A 21,056-nucleotide genomic window follows, 5' to 3' on the forward strand; every position below is an offset into this window, starting at 1 on the left:
ATCTGGATTGGAAGTATCTCCACTTTGCGATCCCAAACTTGTCTTCCCGCAGGTAGACGTACCTCATAGGTATGGTCGCTGAGTGTCGTATCAAGACTCAATTTCTGCACAAGTTTGTAGTTAACAAAGTTATGCGAACTGCCAGGGTCTAAAAGAATGTGAACCTTATGGCCATTCACTTCTCCATAAACTCGGAGAAGAGCATGCAAGCCAAATACCTTAGAATTGAACAGACAATCAGAACAAGTACTAGGGCGAGAAAGTACAGTAATTGACGTACCTGTCAAAGACAACTGGTTAGCTGCCTTTGGCTTGGGTCCTGCGTTTGACTTGGTACCCTTTTGCTTTGGGCACTCGTTACGCATGTGTCCTTTTTCTTCGCAGATAAAACAACGGCCTTCCTTCTTGAGCTTTAAAGCTCTAAGGAGTCGTTTCTTCTTTGCTGGTGTCGAACTGGAATTCTTTGAAGGTTGGTCCGAAGACTTTCCCTCTGTCGTGTTAGCCATCGGTGCGGAGAACTTTCTTTTATGCTTGTTTCCCTGCTCGGTAACGGGTTTCGACTTGGAAGAGACCATCGTATCATCATAGATACGAGCTGAATGAATGGCCTCGTCTAATGTTTTACATTTGTTATTTTTAACCTGTAAACGGTACGAGTCTGGTAAACCAGCTACGAAAAACCCCAAAAGAGTAGTGGGATCCATCTTTGTAGCTTTCATCTGCAAGTCACGAAACTTCTGGAGGTAGACCTCATAAGTGAGGTGCTGCGAAGTCATGGTCAAAGCTGAAAACCGGGCAACAACATCGTAATCATCCTCTTTCTTAAGGAATTCTTTCTTGAAAACGTCTTCAAATTGTGCCCAAGTCGTTGGCTTAGGGTTGAGTTCCTTCCACCAAGGCAAAGCTTTGCCGGACAGGAAACCTGCTGCTAATTGGATCTTCTTTCCATCATCATATGGATGAAACTGAAAGTGAACTTGCCACTTATGTAGCCAAGTGTCCATGATCTCCTTGGTTCGCTGCTTTTGCTCGCTCCCGAACGGTTCCGGAGTAATATTGGGGCCTAAAGCTGAAGCCAAGGTATCCATACCCGAGAAAGTAGAGAGGGTAGTGGTCAAGAGAGCGATGGAGTTTTGCAAAGCTTGCATTTGGGCTGCGATTTGTGCCTGACGTTCCGTCGAAGAAGCTTCGAGAGCTACTTTGGACTCTTGGAAATCTGATTTTGACACAAAATCGTCAAAAAGATCGGCATCGGTACCTTCCGTAGCCGGCAAGCCTTTGCGTTCCATGCGAGGGGCTCCAACTTTGATTCTTGGGTCGACATCGTGAAGAGGGTACGTGGAGAGAAAATTCGATCTTTGCACAATGAAAGTGCGAGCGAACTCGAGAGCTTGAGAGCTTGAAAACTTGAGAACTTGAGAGATGTGTGGCAAGAAGCCCCCTTGAGGGGTTTATAAAGGTTTCCCAAAAGCCAAAAATCTCCAACAGCTAGGCTTAGCTTTTGCTTTAGCTTTTGTGTTTTTTTTCTTGAATAAATAAATAAATAAATATATATAGATATATATATATGGATATATATATTCTCTTTTCTTAAAAAAATAAAACACCTTGGAAACCTTAGAGGAGGGTGCTTTTAAAACTTAAAAATTTTAAACTCCCCCCCAAAAGAAAACGAAAGCACTAAAAAAAACGAAATGCTTTCCTTGCGTTTTTTTTTTCGCAGTCCTCCTGGATTAGCCCGACGGTGAGCTACCGGCACCTTCACGTGTGCGTCACCCATGTGGCTGCTGCCTGCGCTTCTGTGCCTTGCGAGCCTGTTGCGTTACTTGCGCTGGCCGCCTATAGGGCCTGGCTGGGCGCCTGTGTAGGCCTGGCTGGGCGCCTGTGTAGGCCTGGGCTGGCCTGGGCGCTGCCCGCCTGGCTTGGGTGCCTGGCCTGGACTGGGCACCAGACCGCCGTGCCTAGCCTGGGCGCCTACATGGCTTGGCTGCCTGGGCGCCTGGCTTGGCAGGCCTAAGGTGCCTGCAGCCGACTGCAACCCAACGCCAGTAACACCCGTCAGCACACAATCCTGTACTTCTCTCGCTCTCTCGTACGCCAAAAAACAACGAAAGGAACATGCTTTTTCTTTTTTTTCTGTTTCTCTCCCTGCAGTTTATGCGTATGCACAACAAACATGCCTCTTCTTTGCAAAGCAATCAACCCTACTTAGACTACCACCTCCCCCATCAACATGGGTGTCTTAGATGAAGAAAAAACACATACCAAATCTGAAAACTGCATAATGCACAGAAAAAACAGCAAGCTTTTTAACACACACCTTTCTTCGACCTCTTCTTCTCTACCTACCGACTTGCTCGTTCACGAGGTATGCTCTGATACCACTGTCAAATCCCCACGAATCCCCTCGTGATCGATCTTGGTTCGAAACTCGAATCCTGCAAACAAACGAACAAACAAACTAGTAAGGGGGTGCAGGCCTGACTCACCTCCCAACCATGACAGCCGTGGGCAAGCCCACAATCTTGGCTGTCCCCACCGAGCCACGAGCTGAGCTAACTAGGATGACGTACCGACCAATCTCCTCCTCGCGACGTCCCATACCGCCACGAAGCTGCCCTCGCGGGCCTCGAGACTGTTGTCGGCCTTGGCTGCATAAAGCAAGTGCACGTCTGCACTAGATCCAGGCTCCAAGACCATAGAGCTCTCACAAACTCGCGAGACTCTCTATAATACAATAACTAACCTTGGCCACCCTTTTATAGGCTCTTGGCCGGTCATTGGGCGTCCACACTTGGCCGCCTGCCCGTCCATACTTGGGTGCCCGCCCGTTAGTATTTCCCTAACTCAGCTCGTCAATCAGCTTGCCTAGTTCCAGGCTTCCCCAAACCTCGAAACTAGTCTTGCATGCGTATAGCACACGGTAGATACACACTGTGCACATGACAGAGTATGCCTGGCATATATCCACAAAGGATTTGATGTCATATGCTGTCTGAGGTACTTCCCAATTGACAATCTCGGCCACTTTAGCCGGATCAAGTCGAATGCCTTCTGCACTAATTATGTATCCCAAGTAATGTACCTGGAAGAAATAAAATTCCGACTTCTTTTCATTGACGTAGAGCTCATTGCTTTCTAGCAACTTAAGGACTTTCTCCACATCAATGTCATGTTGCTCAACCGTAGCTAGTAAATCGTCCAGAAATATGAACACACACTTTCCAATCAAATCCCGAAAAACACGCATCAGTGGGCTCGCTCTGTATGGAAGGCTGTCTTGGGGATGTCCCCTCCACAATCCTCACCTGGTGGTACCCACTCTTTAAATCGAGTTTCGAGAACACTTCGATCCATTCAGCCTCTCGTGAATATAATCTATTCGAGGCATCGAGAATCTACTCTTGATAGTTAGCTTATTGATCGCATGATAATCGCCACACAAACGGGAAGACCCATCTTTCTTCTTAACAAATAAGATCGGTGTTGCAAATGGCGACACGCTAGGGCGAATGAAGCCAGATTGCAACAATTCTTGGAGTTGGCGGTCCAACTCTGATTCCATTGTCTTGGAAAGGCGATACGGAAACTTGCTCGGGGGTTTCGAGCCCAGCAGGAGGTCAATCTTGTGGTCCTCTGGTCTGGACGGGGGGAAGCTTCAAACTGATGCAACCATGAATAAGGAGTTGTGGGGTCGAGTTTACCATTATCCTTACTAAAGTTCATTTTCTCGGGAAAATGATTTGAGGGCGCAGCTAGTGTCAATCTGGCATCCAAAGCTTTGAGATAACTGTCACCAGCCTGGACATTTCCTAGTATGAAAGGAGTCTGGTGGGTCTAAATATTTGGAAAGTACAAGCTTTGGGAATGGGGGATTATTCTAGAATACAAAGGACCACACTCCTAAAATTTAGGAGAGTTGCTATTTTTGGCCCGACTCCGATGGAAATTCTGTTCGCGTCATTACATCTGGAATTGAGCAGATACCAACAGTTGGCAAAGTGCCTATGACAGAATGTCTACCAGTTGGGAGGTAAAGATTATGGAAGGACCCATCTCTTAGATTGGGACATGTGGCAAGAAAGTGGACCAAAGTGAGACAAGTGGCCTGACACTTGTTATAAAGTGGATCAAAGTGAGACAAGTGGCCTCACACTTGTCACTTCAGCTATTGTGTGGCTCTCCACTTGTCATGGTAGCCTTCTCTTGCCATTTTAGCTCATGGGAGGCCCAAATCTATAAATTGGAGTCCTCTCTCTTCATTAAGAGAGGCTCTCTTGTTGCACACTAGCCGCTACCACCGTTACAGGCTGCCCTAATGATGGCTACTCTCTCTCTCTCTCTCTCTCTTGAAGGCTGCCCATGAAGAATATCGGCTGTTGAGAACTGTTTTGGAGGCTTCCATCGCGAAGAAATACTGAAGGCAAGGGTATTGTATCATTTATTATGATTTCTAGCCATTGTACTTGTTGTATCAGCATTTGTACTTGCTGTATCTGTTGTACCAGCCATTGTACTTGCTGTCCAGCCATTGTACCTACTGTACTAGTCATTGTATATACTGTACTTGTTGTACTTGCTGTACCAACCACTGTACTGGCTGTACCAGCCACTGTACCGGCTGTACCAACCATTGTACTTGCTGTACCGGCTGAATGGAGAGTTGTACTTGTTGTACCAACTCTATTGCATGAAGACCCATGATTTTTGGGGAAGAATCAGTACCCACACGGAGTGTTGGGTGTTGGACTCACACACTCACACACACAAACCTGCACATTAGGGTTAGGTGCAAGGTAGAGAAGCTCACACAGAGAAATGAGAGAGAGAGAGAGTGAGCCAAAAGTGTGGTATCCACAAAATGCAAGTCAACCCTTGCATGTGTGCCACATCCATATAATATAGAACTACAAAATATTATATGTGTCCTTTCACACTTGATGTCCAAGGGAAAAACAAATAGGAAAAAGTGCCCTTGGTTAAGCCCTGTTCACACATAGCACTACCATAAGTGAGCATATGCCTACAAATCCCCCCTGTAGTGGAAGTGTGAACCTGTACAAGGAAGCAGATCACTCTCTGTATGAGAGTAAGCCCAAAGCTTTTCGGAAAGCTTCAAACTTTTCTCGAGGTAAAGCCTTTGTGAATAGATCTGCAACATTATCCTGTGTAGGGCAATAAGATAAACTGATCTCCCCTGCATGTGCCTCTCTCTGACATAGTGATAATGAATCTCTATGTGCTTGGTACGTGCATGAAATACTGGATTTCGTGCCACGGCCATAGCACTCTGGCTATCAGTGAGAATGGTGGTGGGTGTCTGCTGACACTCACGAAGATCAGCCAATAGTCTCCTCAACCATACACAATCTACTGTAGCTGTAAAGACTGCCCTGTACTCAGCCTCACAAGTAGATGTAGCAACAGTGGGTTGCTTTTTACTCAACCAAGATATGCATGAGCTGCCAAGAAAAAAACAATTCCCACTAGTGGATTGCCTGGTATCATAATCACCAGCCCAATCTGAATCACTGTATGCATAAAGCTGCAAGCTGCCCCCCTGGGATAGAACAAACCAAGATCCAGGGTACCCTTAAGATATCGAAAAATGCGTTTGACTGCTTGCCAATGCTTTGTGCCTGGGTTGTGCATGAATTTGCTCAACAAAGACACTCCAAAAGATATGTCTTGCCTTGTGTTACACAAGTAAATGAGGCATCCCACTGCCTGGCTATAAAGGCCGGCATCAAAAGGCTCTCCAATATCATGCATAGTAAGCCGTACACCTGGTTCTAGCAAACTTTTTATGTATTTAGTTTGCTGCATAACAATGCCATCATCTGTATGCATAAACTGTATGCCGAGATAGTAGTGTAAAGGCCCCAAATCTGACATATCAAATTCAGCTTTCAAATCAGCTTTGAAATCTGAAATTTGTGCTTTGCTTGTACCTGTAATGAGCATGTCATCTACATACAAGATGATTATGAGAATATCGGCATTGGTTTTCTTCACATATAATGTGCTTTCAGCTGGACTATTCTCATAACCTTGGCTGGTTAGATGAGCATGTATCTTATCATACCAAGCTCTTGGAGCTTGCTTTAACCCATACAATGCTTTGTGCAACTTGCATACTTTATGTTCCTCACTAGGAACTACAAAACCAATGGGCTGATTTACATATACTTCCTCCTGTAAATCCCCATTTAAGAATGCAGTTTTGATATCCAATTGATGCACTTTCCATCCTTTATGGGCAGCCAATGCAATCACAGATCTTATTGTGGTCATTCTCGAAGTAGGAGCAAAAGTCTCTTCATAATCTATTCCCTTTTTCTGGGAGTAGCCTTTAGCCACAAGTCTTGCTTTGTACCTGTCAATAGTACCATCAGACTTTCTTTTGACTTTGTACACCCACTTTGTGCCAATTACATGCTTGCCTTTAGGCAATTCCACAAGATCCCATGTATTATTCTTCATGATAGAAGAAATTTCAGCTTGCATAGCTTGCAACCAATGCTCATTCTCATGTGCTTCTTCATAAGAAGAAGGCTCTTCTGAATCAAAGAGACCACCCATTGCGAATGCAGACTCCCCACAATGTACATTCAAAGCATGGCTGGAACTAGCCCTTGTTCTACCTGTGAGTGGAGCTGCAAGTTTGCTTTCTTGCAAAGTTTTCAGCAACCATCTTGGCACTGACTTGGCTGTGTCTATGGCTGTTTGCTCTTCCCTGACAAGATCTTCCACTTCTTCCACAGAAGGGGGCTGAATGGCTGGCTGTTCCACATGTTCTACATGTGGATTTTCTTGTGTAGGGGCTGGCTGTTCTGAATCCCCCCTAATTGCAATGGGTAAAAGTCCATCAAACATGTCCTGTATGCCTATATCATTGTTTTTATACAAGCTGACCATGGGCTGTTCTGAATTTTCAGCAAATACCACATCTCTACTTACAAAAATCCTTCGTGTAGTTGGATTATAAAGACGGTATCCTTTGCTTTCATTGCTGTAGCCCACAAAAATGCATTTAATTGCTTTGTCATCAAGCTTTGTTCGGAGTTGTTCTGGCACATGTGCATATGCCAAACACCCAAATGTACGCATATAATCCACTGTTGGCTTTCGGCTATACCAAGCCTCAAATGGTGTTATGGTTTTCAAAGCTTTTGTTGGACACCTGTTCAACAAATGAGTTGCACACATTATAGCTTCCATCCAAAATTTGTGAGGCAACTTTTGTGCTTTCACCATGCATCTTGCCATCTCCATGAGAGATCTATTTTTTCTTTCAGCTACACCATTCTGCTGCGGTGTATAAGGCACAGTACATTGGTGTTTGATGCCCTTTTGAAGCATATAATCCTTGAATGCATTTGACATGTATTCTCCACCTCTATCTGAGCGGAGTGTTTGGACTTTACATGCACACATATTTTCAGCCATTGCTACAAAGTGTCGAAAGCATGTAAACACATCTTCTTTTGCTTTCAAAGGGTAAGCCCAAGCAAACGTGGAGTAGTCATCAATGAATGTGACGAAGTAAAGATGTCCCCCTATGGATGGTGTCCGCATTGGACCACATACATCACTATGTATGAGCTGTAATTTACTTTCAGCTCTAACAGCTCCATCTTTGGGGAATGGTTTCCGTTGCCCCAAAGCCCTTTGGCTACCAGCAAATTACGGATCATAAAACTCCAGAGGGAGTAGTTAGATCCATCCAGCTTGTCCTCCTGGGTGAGCACACCAAATACATCTGTAGCATTCTGTGCCATGTCAACAAAGTATAACTGCAAGCAAACCAAGCACCAATGTGCACTGCCAGGCAACCAAATGTCCTGCGCAAATGTATGCCTGCAAACCAAAGCAAGTGTAAACCTGCACCAAATTGTCCAATTACACTCAATGTGTGTACATACGCGACAAATCGCAACTGTAATGCCCAATTACATGCTCCAATCAGAAAATCCCCAATTTGTATGCACTCCAATCGCTTCAATGTGCATCTAATTTGCCAATTTCCACAAAAGCCCCAAATTTCTGCAAATGTAAGAGCTTCAATTTGCCAATTTTGACCTCAATTTTGAAAAACCCCCAAATTTCTGCAAATAAGAGAGGTTCAATTTGCTGATTTTGACCTCAATTTCAAAACCCCCCAAATTTCTGCAAATAAGAGAGGTTCAATTTGCTGATTTTGACCTCAATTTCAAAAACCCCCAAATTTCATCTGCAATTTCATTGTCTGCAAAATCGGCATATGACCTGCACTGCAATGGCTGCAGATTTTGTATTTGGGTTTGATAAAAAATTTTGACAGAGAAATACCTTCAGGCTTGCAGAGTGTAGGCTGGGAGCACACAGTCGAGTGGCCTGCTAGGCACACGGAGGCAGCTGGACGGCGGATGGCTGAGGACAGCCGATGGGCGAGTCGGCAGAAATCGTCTAGGCGTGCAGGTGTAGGGTGAGCAGCACGGCGGAAGCTGGAGTCGGGCAGGCGAGCATGCGTGCCGTGGGCTAGCACGAATTCCCACTGGTGAGTCGTCAGTCGGGTAGGCGCTTCAGAACAAGGCGAGAAGGCGTGCTGTGTTGGGCAGGTGAGCTGGTGGCGGGCAGCAGCCGTGGGCCAGCACGGGGAGCACTGGGTGCGAACAGTGTTGACGATGCGCTGGCGTCGAACAAAGGCCACGCGTGGGCTAGCGTGCACGGAGGTTTGAGCAGACGGCGAGTACTGGGTAGACGGACGGAAGAGCGACGGGGGCCCGGAACGGAAAGGTATGGACCGTCGACGTAGCAGAGACGGCCTGGACGGAACGGCAGGGCAACACACGGTGGGCCGGCGGTTGCTTCGACGGGGGTCGGAGGCGCACCTGGGCGTCGTCGAAGCTGGGCGACGGCGGGCGTCAGTCGGGAGCAGAACGATTGTCGACGGTCGACGGTTGCTGTGGCGGAGACGGCGTACGGGGACTGGAACGGAACCGACGATCGACGCCGTGGGAACGGAACTGAACGGCGATGTGGTGCGGATTGTCGACGGCCCAGGCCGGCACTGAGGTGACGATCTCCCAAGCGCCGACGGACAGGGGGGAGGTGCAACTGGGACGCCGGCTGCATGAGCGGTGCCGCCCGCGGAGTTGGGCGGAGGTGGTGGGCTCCCCACTAGTGCCGCCCGAATTCGGCGGCCGGACGTTGGAGCAGTTGGACGGAACCGGCGGACGGAAGCCACAGACGGACGGACGTCGACGGAAAAACACAGCGTCGACGAAAATTCGCTGTCGACGGAAAAAACACAGCGTCGACGGAATTTCACAATTTTTTTTTTTTGGGTAGATTCACACAAGCACTGCTCTAGGGCAAGCTCCCAGCTCTGATACCAAATGTTGGGTGTTGGACTCACACACTCACACACACAAACCTGCACATTAGGGTTAGGTGCAAGGTAGAGAAGCTCACACAGAGAAATGAGAGAGAGAGAGAGTGAGCCAAAAGTGTGGTATCCACAAAATGCAAGTCAACCCTTGCATGTGTGCCACATCCATATAATATAGAACTACAAAATATTATATGTGTCCTTTCACACTTGATGTCCAAGGGGAAAACCACATGGGAAAAAGTACCCTTGGTTAAGCCCTGTTCACACATAGCACTACCATAAGTGAGCATATGCCTACACGGAGGTATATGGATTATATTATTGGCTCGGCATTTCTACAGCCTATGTTCTGGCTTGGTTGCCTCGTGTTGGGCTGTGTTATGGCATTTGTATATGGATAATCTGGCATCTCCCGTGGGGAGAGTAAGGCCCTCAAAGCTTGTACATATTATTCTCCTTGGGTAATAAAATACTCCAAGGGGGGGGGGGGGGGGTCGGCCCATTCCGGCCTCTATGCGGTGTCACTCGTGCAAGCTCCATTTTCAGCAGTTGTGGATATTTTGTCCAGCTTTTATGTTTTATGCAAAGTGATGATGGATATGTGTTAAGGTTGTGGCCATGTTTAAGTGTTTTAATATGCATTGATGGTATCAACAAGTGTGTCAAAGGCCCTAGTCCCCCGAGCGGCGCCGCCGTGCGTTACATTGGTATCAGAGCATAAGCTTTCTTGGAAGCACAGGCTTCTTTCTATCAATAAGGAAGAGAAAAGATCTCAAGTGGGGACCACACTTACCATCATTGCTATTAAGCATGGCCAGCCACTTCAGAGCCTATGAAGCAAGAGCATGAGCAATAGACAGCTTGGTCTAAGGATTTATGAATTCACAAAATTTATCTTGGAAGTATGGAGTTGGCTTTATGTGCACACGTTTAGCACTCTTTCCATATGGATATTGTGGATTATATTATCAAGCTTACAGGCAAGCTATATGGAGATATATCTTAGGATATATTAACGATATGGTGACGAGATATTTCTTCTGGCTTCATGACCAACCTGGCAAAGTAAAGCTAAGTATACATTGACTTTGCAAAGTTAGTGCTTTTGCTATGAAGTGTTTTTGATGTTTACTAACCCTTGTATAGCTATGCAAGGAGAAAGGTGTTGTTGTTTGCCTTGAGATGGTTTCAGGGAAACATTGTTTATGGCTCTCTTTAATGGGATGAATTCTTTTCACGGCTCCCTTTATTGGGATGGATTATATCTATGGAGATTTCTTTCTTGGACGAGATTTATATAGATATTGGGCTTCACAAGCAATTTCTATGGACGAATCTGTCCGAGTTTATAGAGAAGAAATCTTTGGATATCTCATGGATATGATGCTTTTATGAATAAAGTCCACCTCTACTCCAAGGGGTGTGGTTAGCACGGAGTATGTGGTAAGAGTTATGGTATACAAGGATTATGGTATCCAGGTCTATGGATTCCTGGACTTCTCTTCTAGGGATTTGGATCCATCCTCAGGTTTATGGATTATTCTTTTTGGCTCCCTTTATTTGGGATGCATTGGACTTATGAAACTCATGGTTCACATACCTTGTGTAGTGTTCTCTTGTCCTACGTGCTCTCTTGAAGATTGTTTCTACCATGTGTGGGTGGAACATTAGAGAGCAGATGGAAGGGAACATGGGCACTTCAAAGGGTAGTGACAAGCACAACATACCGTGTGTAGTGTTCTCTTGTCCTACGTGCTCTCTTGAAGATTGTTTCTACCATGTGTGGGTGGAACAATAGAGAGCAGATGGAAGGGAATATGAGAAGAGAAAGCAGAAGCTGAAGCAAGAAAGCAGCAAGAAAAAGCTGAAGCTGAAGCAAGAAAGCAGCAAGAAAAAGTAGATAGATGGGACTACGAGGAAGCCCAACCCAGTATCGAAGAAGACCGACATCAAGCTGAACTCGCCGCGCGAGAGCACCAACGAGAGCTCGATCGAGAACGTATATTACTCGGGCACCAAAGGAAAAAGAAGGCCATGCATCTTAGATACTAGCACCTCTCTTCAGTTTCCCCAGCCTCAGGTGCTACCAGCCAACAGCTTGCGACATCGACTATCGTCATTCGAAGTTAACCGAATTTTAGTAAGTATGATGGTAAGTGTGATCATTTAGCAGTTAATCAGTTTATTCATCAATTTACTACTCATTTTCCATTAGCTTGGATCACAGATCCTCAGGATAGAGTGTACGTAGTGGCTCCCCACCTTACAGGTGAGGCAATCACTTGGTGGCAGCATTGGTCTAGTCTTCATACAAACCAGACCACAGGTGTCACAGCTTTTAGTTGGGATACATTTGTTCATGACCTTAAGACCAGGTTCCTCTTGCCCCAGTATATGACCGGCCTGGGAGATGAGTTCTATGGACTCAGACAGAACGGGTCTTTGTGAGGTATGCCAATCGGCCAGTTGCTGGACAAAAACTGGAGATTAAATTCCCTGTGACTAGCTGCGCTTCATTTCAATGTTGTCCTTTGTTTTGGCTTTCATGCTGGTGATTGCCGATGGTGCTGGTTGTTGTCGACAAGTCCTCTAGACCCTCATGGTGATGATGGTGATATTGATGATGATGATGATGATATGACGATGACCTAAATGCTGACTTAACTGCTTATTAACCAAGGATTAATGATGCTCATGCTGAAGATTAGCCATGGCATGGTGTGGACACTATCATCCTTCCTCCCTGGACTGCCACTGACTTTGACTTAAACTGACTGATATTTTTGTATGAACAGCTTCTGTCTTGATCTCCACTTCCAAGTCTCATTGAAGAATTGAGCATCTGTTCCATTGCTGTCCCCATGCTTGCTTTTGCCTTACCCTTAACACAATAATGGGTCACCTGTTGGAATTGATCATGCCTATTGCTAGGCGTTTGGAACTGATCCGAGAGCTTAATGATGTACGGGTTCTGAGTACATACCCTCAAGGAATGCTTCCTCTGCCTTTGCTTGTTGCAGACCTCTTCATCTGCTATCCTGTTGCATTCTTCTGTTGGAATTGGGCACCTTCCTTGGGACTATACTTAGTGGGCTGAGCGTGAATGCTTTGATACCAATGTTGCGTGTGCGGAAGCCTTGCTGTACTCATCCACAATCCTAAGCTTGATTAAGAACAAGATGCTAATTAAACATGATTAAGACAGAGGAGAGAGAAGAAGAGAGAGATTGGTGTTAGGGTTTTTCTGTATTAATATTGTACAAAAAGGTTACTGATGAATGTACATGGTCTTGTAGGGGTTGACCTCTAGCCTCTCTACATGACTATTGCTGACTTCTAATGATTTATCAATGAATGATGACTTAATGATTGACTGAATTATCCCTTTTGCTCATCTATATGTGAGGGATGCCAGTCGGCCAACTGCTGGACAAAAATTGGAGATTAAATTCCCTTTGACTGGCTGCGCTTCACTTCAATGTTGTCCTCTGTCCTGGTTTTAATGCGGATGATAGCCGACTACTTGCTGGCTGCTGCCGACAGTCTTCCAGAGTCCAGACCCTCATGGTGATGATGATGATCTAAATGCTGAGTTAACTTCTTATTAACCAGCGATTACTGATGTTCATGCTGAAGATTAGCCATGGCACAAGCGCGCACGTGACAGTAGACTTGTCCTTGACCTTGGCTTTGTCCTTCTTCTTGGACAAATAATCCTTTGCCAAGTGCAGTGTTGCATAGAAACGCGTTTCATACACTTTTGAAACGTACGAAACGTTTCGTACAGTATGAAACGCGTTTCATACATCATGCAATTTTTAAAAACCTTAAAAAACGTTTTCTTTCCTGGATTCGTACGGCGCATATTATCACGCTTCCCAGTGGCCCCGCATGTGAGTTCGCCGATTTGCGTGCCATCCTTCTTGTCCTTCCATCGCTTCTGTCGACCCCCTGCTCCTTGGTGTCCTTGGGCCTTGTAGAGGTCTTCCAAAGGGGTAATGTCCTGTTTTGCTTTAAGTTGGTTTTCTCTGCACAACTCACAAAACAGCACACTTTTTTCTCTTCCATCAATATTTATGGCATATCTTCCACGGTCCACCCTTGCTCTATTGAGATTAGTTTATGTTATGTGTCGCACTTGCAGGGCCAACAATCTGCATTTATCCTCGTCTTGTAGGATGCCTCGAACAGGTGATTCTCTTTGGAACAATGTCACCTTCGAGTCTAGATATGGTGGCTCAGGCTCCGGAAAGTGGAAATGCAACTTTTGTGCTGATAAGCACCATGGCAGTGTCACCAGGTTGAAGGCACATTTCTCACAAACAAAGGGTTTCGGCATTGGGCCATGTAAGCATGTGCCACAAGAAATCTATGATAGCCTCAAGGCTTGGAAGGCCATGCAACTAGGTATCCCCCTTGAGGATATCCCCAATCTGGGAGAGCCTGAAGCACGTCAAAGTGTCTCCAAGAGGACTCGCAGTATCAGAGAGGAAGATACCAGTGGTGAGGTTGCAGGTGGTGTTGCAGGTGGTTCTAGCTCGGCACCTCGAGCCAAAAGAACTAGTCTTCCAGTGTTCAAGAAAGGACATGTACATGCAGGGATGCAAAAGGCTATGAAAGAGGCAACGAGGGAGTTGATGAAGTTGTTTATTCAATGTGGATTATCCTTCCACATTGTCAGGACTCCTCGATGGAAGAAGGCAATGAGAGCTATCTCCCGCATTGGGTGTGAGTGGGATGGCCCCTCCTACGAGACATTGCGCACTACTGAGCTTCGCAAGGAGCAACTGGCTGTGGAGATGGAGATGGAGCCTCTCAAGGCCACTTGGGCAAAGTATGGTTGTACTTTGCTTTGTGATTTTTTCTGTTTTGTATGAAACCTTTTTTTACCCGTTTCTTACCTTTTATGAAACGTTTCAAAACGTATGAAACCCGTTTCATACCTGCCGTTTCTGAAACGCCTGGCAACTATGGCCAAGTGACGTTTCTTCCCTGGAGTGTAGCATTGGCTCCGACCGTTCTTGTGCATTGTAGCAAGCCTGATCCTGACCATTAAAAGACACCCTGACCTTACCCACCCTGTGAGACGAGGACAAACCAGACCCACAAAATCAGCTTCTAATAAGCATTGCTAGTTCCGTTGAGCGTCCTCCTTGTTCGAACAGGGGGGATCCATATCCACAGCAATAGTCCACCTTTCTCAAGCAAGCCTTTGAACTCAGAATCTCAGCACTCCAGGACCAATCTCCAACACTCGAAAAGCACCCAACGGGAAGGGAGGGTAGCTGGGGAAGTGGAGGGACTGTTGAAGCTGCTTTCACGGGAAGAAACCACCTCCAGCTGCTGTTCTGACTGTAAGAACAGGCCACATACCACCAGCCACTGTTGAAAATGCGCTGAGAAACAAAAATGCAGCCACCTGGACTTGCACCTTGATGCGTTGCAGGGAACGTAGGGGCAGGAGCACCACTAGATAATGCGCCGGTGAGGAGAGGCACTCCAGGAAGAAAGTGCAGCCACTGTCCAAGAATGCAGCCAGCTTCTTGCTTCCAAAAAAACGTAGGAGGAAGGAGGGGAAAGATCGCAGATGAGGCAGCCAGGACCTAGACTGATGATACCTTGTTAGAGTTGCACAATGGGGAAGCAAAACAGAGAGAGAGAGAGAGAGAGAGAGAGAGAGAGAGAGAGAGAGAGAGAGAGAGAGATGTCTGACAACTTGACAAGATCAAGCTTTGATTACAGCAAAAGGTTTATACAATGGCGATACTTCAGCCAGCAGATCAAGCGTGGAATATGCTTTTGAATGGATAATAAACAAGAGTGGGGAGGGAGGCCTTTAAATAGGCACACGTCATGAAGCTTCACGACCTACAAAGATGTATCTTGACTTGCACCAACTTAATAAAAGATTTAAATCTACATAAGACTTAGTTCCCACACAACATATGAAATGCACATATTTTAACAGAACAAAGCATTAGAGATTGAAGCAATTCAAGATTGCAGTAGGTTTTGAAGACAAGATCCAAGTGGTCAAGGGTGCCCCAGTTTTTTTTTTTTTTTCATGAGGTCTTATTCCATTCATAGTCTCACATGGGAATTTCACTCGGCTACACACACACACCATACTGCTCACCACACACACACCCGAGTACCACAGGGAGTAACCACCCTTCCAAATATTGGCCACTTTGTAAGCAGTGGACAAGCTGTGGGACGTACCCCACAAGCTAGTCACTCGACTGATTGGAGCATAGTCACAAGGGAACGGGAACGTTTTGGGGAACGGATGACTATTTGGAACGGGAACGAAAAGCTTGAATAAAAGGGAACGGAATCGGGAACGCCACATCATTGCATAAATGTGTTTATAAATTTACTTTATATATCTGTAAATGCTTTGGAAAGAGGCATAGTAAAGAAAGAACCTCAAACCATCTCAGTAGTGGCCATGATAATGCATAGATGTGTTCTACATGATACATAGTTCACTTATATTTCTTACATGGTCTGCGGTGCCATTTTGGAACGGGAACGGGAACGGCTATCTCTATGGAACGCGTTCCCCCGTTCCAAGAGCTTGGAACGACGTTCCCTTGTGACTATGGATTGGAGTGAACACCCAGCGTTTGTAGAACTAGGCGTCGCAAGTTGAGTCACGATCTTTGATGTCCATGGCACAACCATCGTCCCTGATCCAAAGTGTGATCTTGAAGGGTAAGCATTGCACACTATTGTCACGGTAGGATTGCCAAAGAGGAGGATGGAAGCAAGCGCCATGACGATCGAACGATGACGGGCTAAGGTGTGCGGATGGTGGCCTATGTGCCCACGTGCACGCGAACACACCCTTAGTATGAGGTGTCGTCAAGAGGATTTGAACCCAGGACCTCTTGTAGAAAGTCCAAAGCCTTATCCACTAGGCTACCACCTTGGGGACGGTGCCTCAAATTTTGGAAGCAAGTTGCCAAGGATGGAGTCCACATGTAGTAGAGGGATGATGTCAGTCATCCAAGGTCTATGAATTCACCCGGCTATAAGTGCCCGGAATGTCAATACATCATTTAAGAGGGTTACATTAGTGTGCGGGACAAGCACACTAATGTCAATACATCATTTAAGAGGGTTACATTAGTGTGCGGGACAAGCACGACGGACATGTGCAAGACATGCAAAACTGAGCCTGACCTTTTTGTGGTGGCACATTGGCTGACACATCTTGGACAAGGTTCACAAGGGGCTAGGTGTCTAGCCATAGGGCCAAGGTTGTTAGAGGCGTCAGAGGTGTTTGGTACGAGGCGGGTATGGTATGCGCCTTGAAAGACTCATATTTTTTAGAGACGTTAGAGGTGTGTTAGAGGCGTCTGTTATATATATATATATATATATATATATATATATATATAGTGATAGATAGATATAATATATATAGTGAAAGTTGACAGAGAGAGAGAGAGAGTAGAGTGTGTATGTATGAGCCTTGAGGGAGGGAGAGAGAGGGTGTGTCTGAGAGAGGGAGAGAGAGTGTGTGTGAAAGAAAGAAAGTTGTATTAAACGTCTGCAAAAGGCCAAAATGACCTATGAGACCAAAATAGTTCATCCTCATCATCTGGATACATCATCAAGATTCAAGGGTACAAAGTAAAATGAAATGAACTGAAATGAACCGGCAGAGTATAGAGATAGCCTCCAAAAGTGGGTATAAAAAATATTATCATTCTAGTGTGTTTGAAGTTTGAAGTTTGAACTTTGAACTTTGGGTCTTGAGAAAGGCTTAAGGGGGGGAGGGAGAGAATGAGGGAGAGAGAGTGTGTGTGAGAGGGGCTGCCTTGGGCCCTTAAAGCCCCCATCTAAAGACTCAAACCAGCAAAAAAAATAAAAAATAAAATTAAATTCGGAGGACGCCTCGATCAGGCAGTCATACGCCTCGAACTGTTAGAGGTGCGCCTTGTGACAACTATGCATAGGGCTTGCACTTTCTTGTACAATCATGTCCTCCGCACCCAAGTGCTGGATGCACCTGACAATAGAAGTGAGGCTTTTGGAGTTGAGAGTTTAAATTTATGTGAAAAGAAAAAGAAATGCAGGGAATCCAACCTGCTAGGACTTCAATGACCAGAGTGGGGAGCTATATGGCATCACTCTTAAGCTGTTTTTTATACTTGCTCTTGTTGCTTGCTTTGTATGTGAGTCTACTTTACTAAGTCAAAATTGTGGCACTTGTGAAGGTAGAGGGGGGTATGGCATTCCTGTGATATGCCATCTGCATAAAAAAATTGTCTTGTTAAGAACTTTCTTTGATTTGGTTTTTTGGGCACAACCCCTTTCACATTCTTTTCTGTCCAATTAAATGCAATGGTTCTTATTCACAACTATGCACCTTGCAGTCTGACTGCCCATTGGATTTGTGCAGAGGGGCCAAGAACGATGGTCCTCGGGGCTCACATAAGGTCTTCAACAATTTAAGAAGATTATGTGAAGAGGGGCAACTCAGTTCTGCATTCCGATTGGTGGAGCTACTAGATCGACATGGAGCTGGTGCTTCTACAAATGTGCTTTACTGTGTTCTGCAGGGTTGCATCAATAAGAAGAACCTTGATGTCGGAAGGCAAGTGCAAAGCCTTATCATGAGAAAGAAGCTTCAATCAAGTGCCTACCTAGGGAGCCACTTGATTCGCTTATTTGCTTTTTGTGGAAGTTTGCTGGAAGCACACCGAGTGTTTTGCCAGTTGCCACACCCGAATGTGTTCGCTTGGAGTGAGATTATTTTGGCACACGCCAAGCTTGGGAATGGTGAGCAAGCCATCAAACTTTATCACCTCATGAGGCGGTCAGGCTTGCATTTGGATGGACATACATTTGTTGCTGTTTTGCAAGCTTGTGCAAGTACGCAAGCCCTGAGTCAGGGCAAGCTGATCCATAAACACATTGCTGAAAGTGGGTTTGAGTCAAATTTATTTGTTGCCTGCAGCCTTGTGGACATGTATGCTCAATGTGCAAAGCTTACAGATGCCTTCAGTGTGTTTGAAAGAGTGCCAGCTAGGAATGTTGTGTTATGGAATGCAATTATTGCAGGCTATGCCCAGCATGGCCACATTCACAATGCTAGTGGGCTTTTCCAACGCATGCATCAGGAGGGTCTGCAGCCAAACAAGGAGACATGGAATGCAATGATTTCAGGTTGGGCCCAAAACGGGCATGGTGATGAGGCTCTTGGACTTCTACAACAAATGCAAGAGAAGGGCATAAAGCCAAATAGTGTGACATGGAATGGGATAATAGCAGGATTTGCTCAGCGCGGAGAAGGTCAGGAGGCCCTTCATGTTTTCCAGCAAATGCAGCAGGAGGGCATGGAGCCAAACCAAGTCACTTTCATCAGCATTCTAAAAGCATGTTACAGTGTTGCCGCTCTGAACCATGCCAAGTTGGTCCATGCCCAGATCATGGAGAAGGGTTGTGGGTTAGATGCTATCACATGGAACACCATCATAAAAATGTACAACAAGTGTGGGAGTCTCAATGATGCCCGTGAAGTCTTTGATAAATTGCCTGAACGTGGTGTGGAAACATGGAACTTGATGATTTCAGGTTACGCTCGTCACAGTCAGCATAAACTTGCCCTGACATCTTTTGAAAGTATGCTACAGGAAGGCGTTAAGCCAGATGTTGTAACCTTCACATGTCTTCTGTCTGCATGCAGCCATTTGGGCCTGGTACATGAAGGTTGCCATCACTTTACATCGATGAGAGAAGAGCATGGGATTGCACCAGTACAAGAACATGTTAACTGTATGATCGACCTTCTGGGCCGTGCAGGAAGCTTGACTGAAGCAAAAGATCTACTCTGGACTATGCCCTTCCAGCCCGACACTGGAGCTTGGAGGTCTTTGCTTGCTCACTGTCGGACTCACAATGATGTGGAGCTAGGAAGACAATGTTATGGGGGTGTGGTGGCCTCGGATGAAAGGGACTCGGCTGGGTACGTGCTCATGTCGAATATTTATGCTCACGCTGGCATGCAGGAGGATGCAGACCGTGTTGAAGAGCTTAGGCTCTTTGCAAATGCAATAAAGAAGCCCGGGAAGGCCTTCATTGAGGTGCATAACAAGGTGCATGATTTCATGGTTGGAGACAGAAGCCACCCAAAAACTGAGATGATCTATGAGAAGCTTCGGAGCCTACGTGATGTGATAAAGGGTAGAGGATTGCTGCCCTCTTCCTTGGATGAAGTCAAAGAGGATACCTTGTGGGGACATTGCGAAAAATTGGCCATCTCTTTTGGGCTTATCAGTTTACCAGAAGGTGCGACTGTTCGTGTGTCCAAGAATCTTCGCATTTGTGCTGATTGTCATGATGCCACCAAGCTCATCTCGAAGATAGAAAGGCGAAGCATTGTAATAGCAGATCCCTACCGTGTTCACCGGTTTTTGGATGGGGCTTGTTCCTGTGACGACTTCTTTTGAAAGGCGGACGGTTTTCATGCATCATCCTCCCCTTTCAAACCAGGTAAGGTTCTTGTCAAGGAAGAGCACTGCAGTCTTTCACCTTAGATGCCTTTAAGGTCTCGGTGATGCATCCCGGGCCATGTGAACTGCTGGCTCAAGAACCTCAGTGTAGCAATTCTGCCAGATGTATACTGCTTAAGGATATGCAGGCAGGTTATTCTTACAAGTCTTAGAAATGGCTTTCCTACCCTTGAGTACTGCAAAGAAACGCATATCCTCCGGGTTCTTACAAGGTTTCATACTGATTCACTTCAGCCTTCAATGTCACATGCTCAAAGCAGCTACCAGACAAGCTAGATGCTGCAACTTTCTCTTTTACTTGCAGAAGCGACAAGAAGAGGGACTAGGTTTCGCCCCAAACCCTCCCAACATCCACTTCAGCGACAAGAAGAGGGACTAGGTTTTGCCCCAAGCCCCTCCAATGTCCATTCCACCATACATGCTAGACCAAGGTTGGAGATTAAGGGATTTTTGAGCTGCTGGAACAGGGTCTCAGATGGCATCCCTTTTCTGCAGCACCAGAGTTGAACGTCCTCTCTACTTCTATGCAGCCAGTCAGCTGCGTTGCTGCTCCAGAATTTTCCATCTTGAATCCTAAGATTGGTTGTCACCAGTGGTAAAGCTCTCAAAAATGAGGGTCTTCCTGCAGTTCCTGGGAATCTGCTCAATACTGTCCAGCACTTTAAAGTCAAGACACCCTAGTTTGAATATACTTCACCATATATGAGGTAATGAAGCAATTGGCTGGCCTCTTAATTGGTGCCTCTTGCATTAGAAATGGCTTTCACTTTCCTGTCAACTATACGAGTTTCAAAGTGAAGGTAAGTCAATAGTTTCTGGACTTCAGTTCTTAAGCTCTAATTATATTGTCTTTACGCTCCCAATCATAGCTAGGCTTGGGTCAGATTTGAGCATTGATTAGAGTTTTGAATAGTAGGAGCCTGTGATATCACCAACCAAGGAAAGGCACACGGGCAAATTTGAAAGTGTAGCAGTAGGAGCCTGTGATACCACCAACCGAGGGAAGGCACCAAATACAAAAATGATACTGCAAATACAAGCCACACGGATTTTCCCCACCTTAGTGGTTCTTATAATACTTTGCTTTGTGCATGTACTTTATAGATATTTCAAGACTGCTAGCGGATAGCTGCAATTATAGGGGTCAAAGACAC

General features: G+C 45.7%; 1 protein-coding gene and 1 long non-coding RNA gene across 7 annotated transcripts in view; both read left to right on the top strand.

Moving 5' to 3' along the window:
* The window catches only part of LOC147614753 (putative pentatricopeptide repeat-containing protein At3g49142), a 40,935-nt gene extending 20,167 nt beyond the window's left edge, over positions 1 to 20,768 (top strand). For 3 of the 6 annotated variants that reach the window (XR_015262977.1, XR_015262976.1, XR_015262975.1), the window contains 2 exons: positions 17,790 to 20,228; positions 20,282 to 20,768. Coding sequence is in view for 3 of the 6 variants with exons in the window: in XM_086780089.1 (XP_086636215.1) it covers positions 17,790 to 19,839 (2,050 nt within the window). In the remaining 3 variants the exon portion in view is untranslated. Of the gene's footprint in view, positions 1 to 17,789 lie in introns of all 6 variants that reach the window. The other 3 variants (XM_086780089.1, XM_086780090.1, XM_086780088.1) reach the window with 1 other exon arrangement.
* Positions 8,039 to 8,689, top strand: LOC147614754 (uncharacterized). The gene is made up of 3 exons (XR_015262881.1): positions 8,039 to 8,123; positions 8,185 to 8,346; positions 8,461 to 8,689. It is a non-coding gene; the product is annotated as an uncharacterized LOC147614754 (long non-coding RNA).
* Positions 20,769 to 21,056: the final 288 nt, after the last annotated feature.

The sequence above is a fragment of the Cibotium barometz genome, chromosome 41 (genome assembly GCF_041138505.1).
Source record: "Cibotium barometz isolate CiBa-2024 chromosome 41, ASM4113850v1, whole genome shotgun sequence".
Lineage (NCBI taxonomy): Eukaryota > Viridiplantae > Streptophyta > Polypodiopsida > Cyatheales > Cibotiaceae > Cibotium > Cibotium barometz.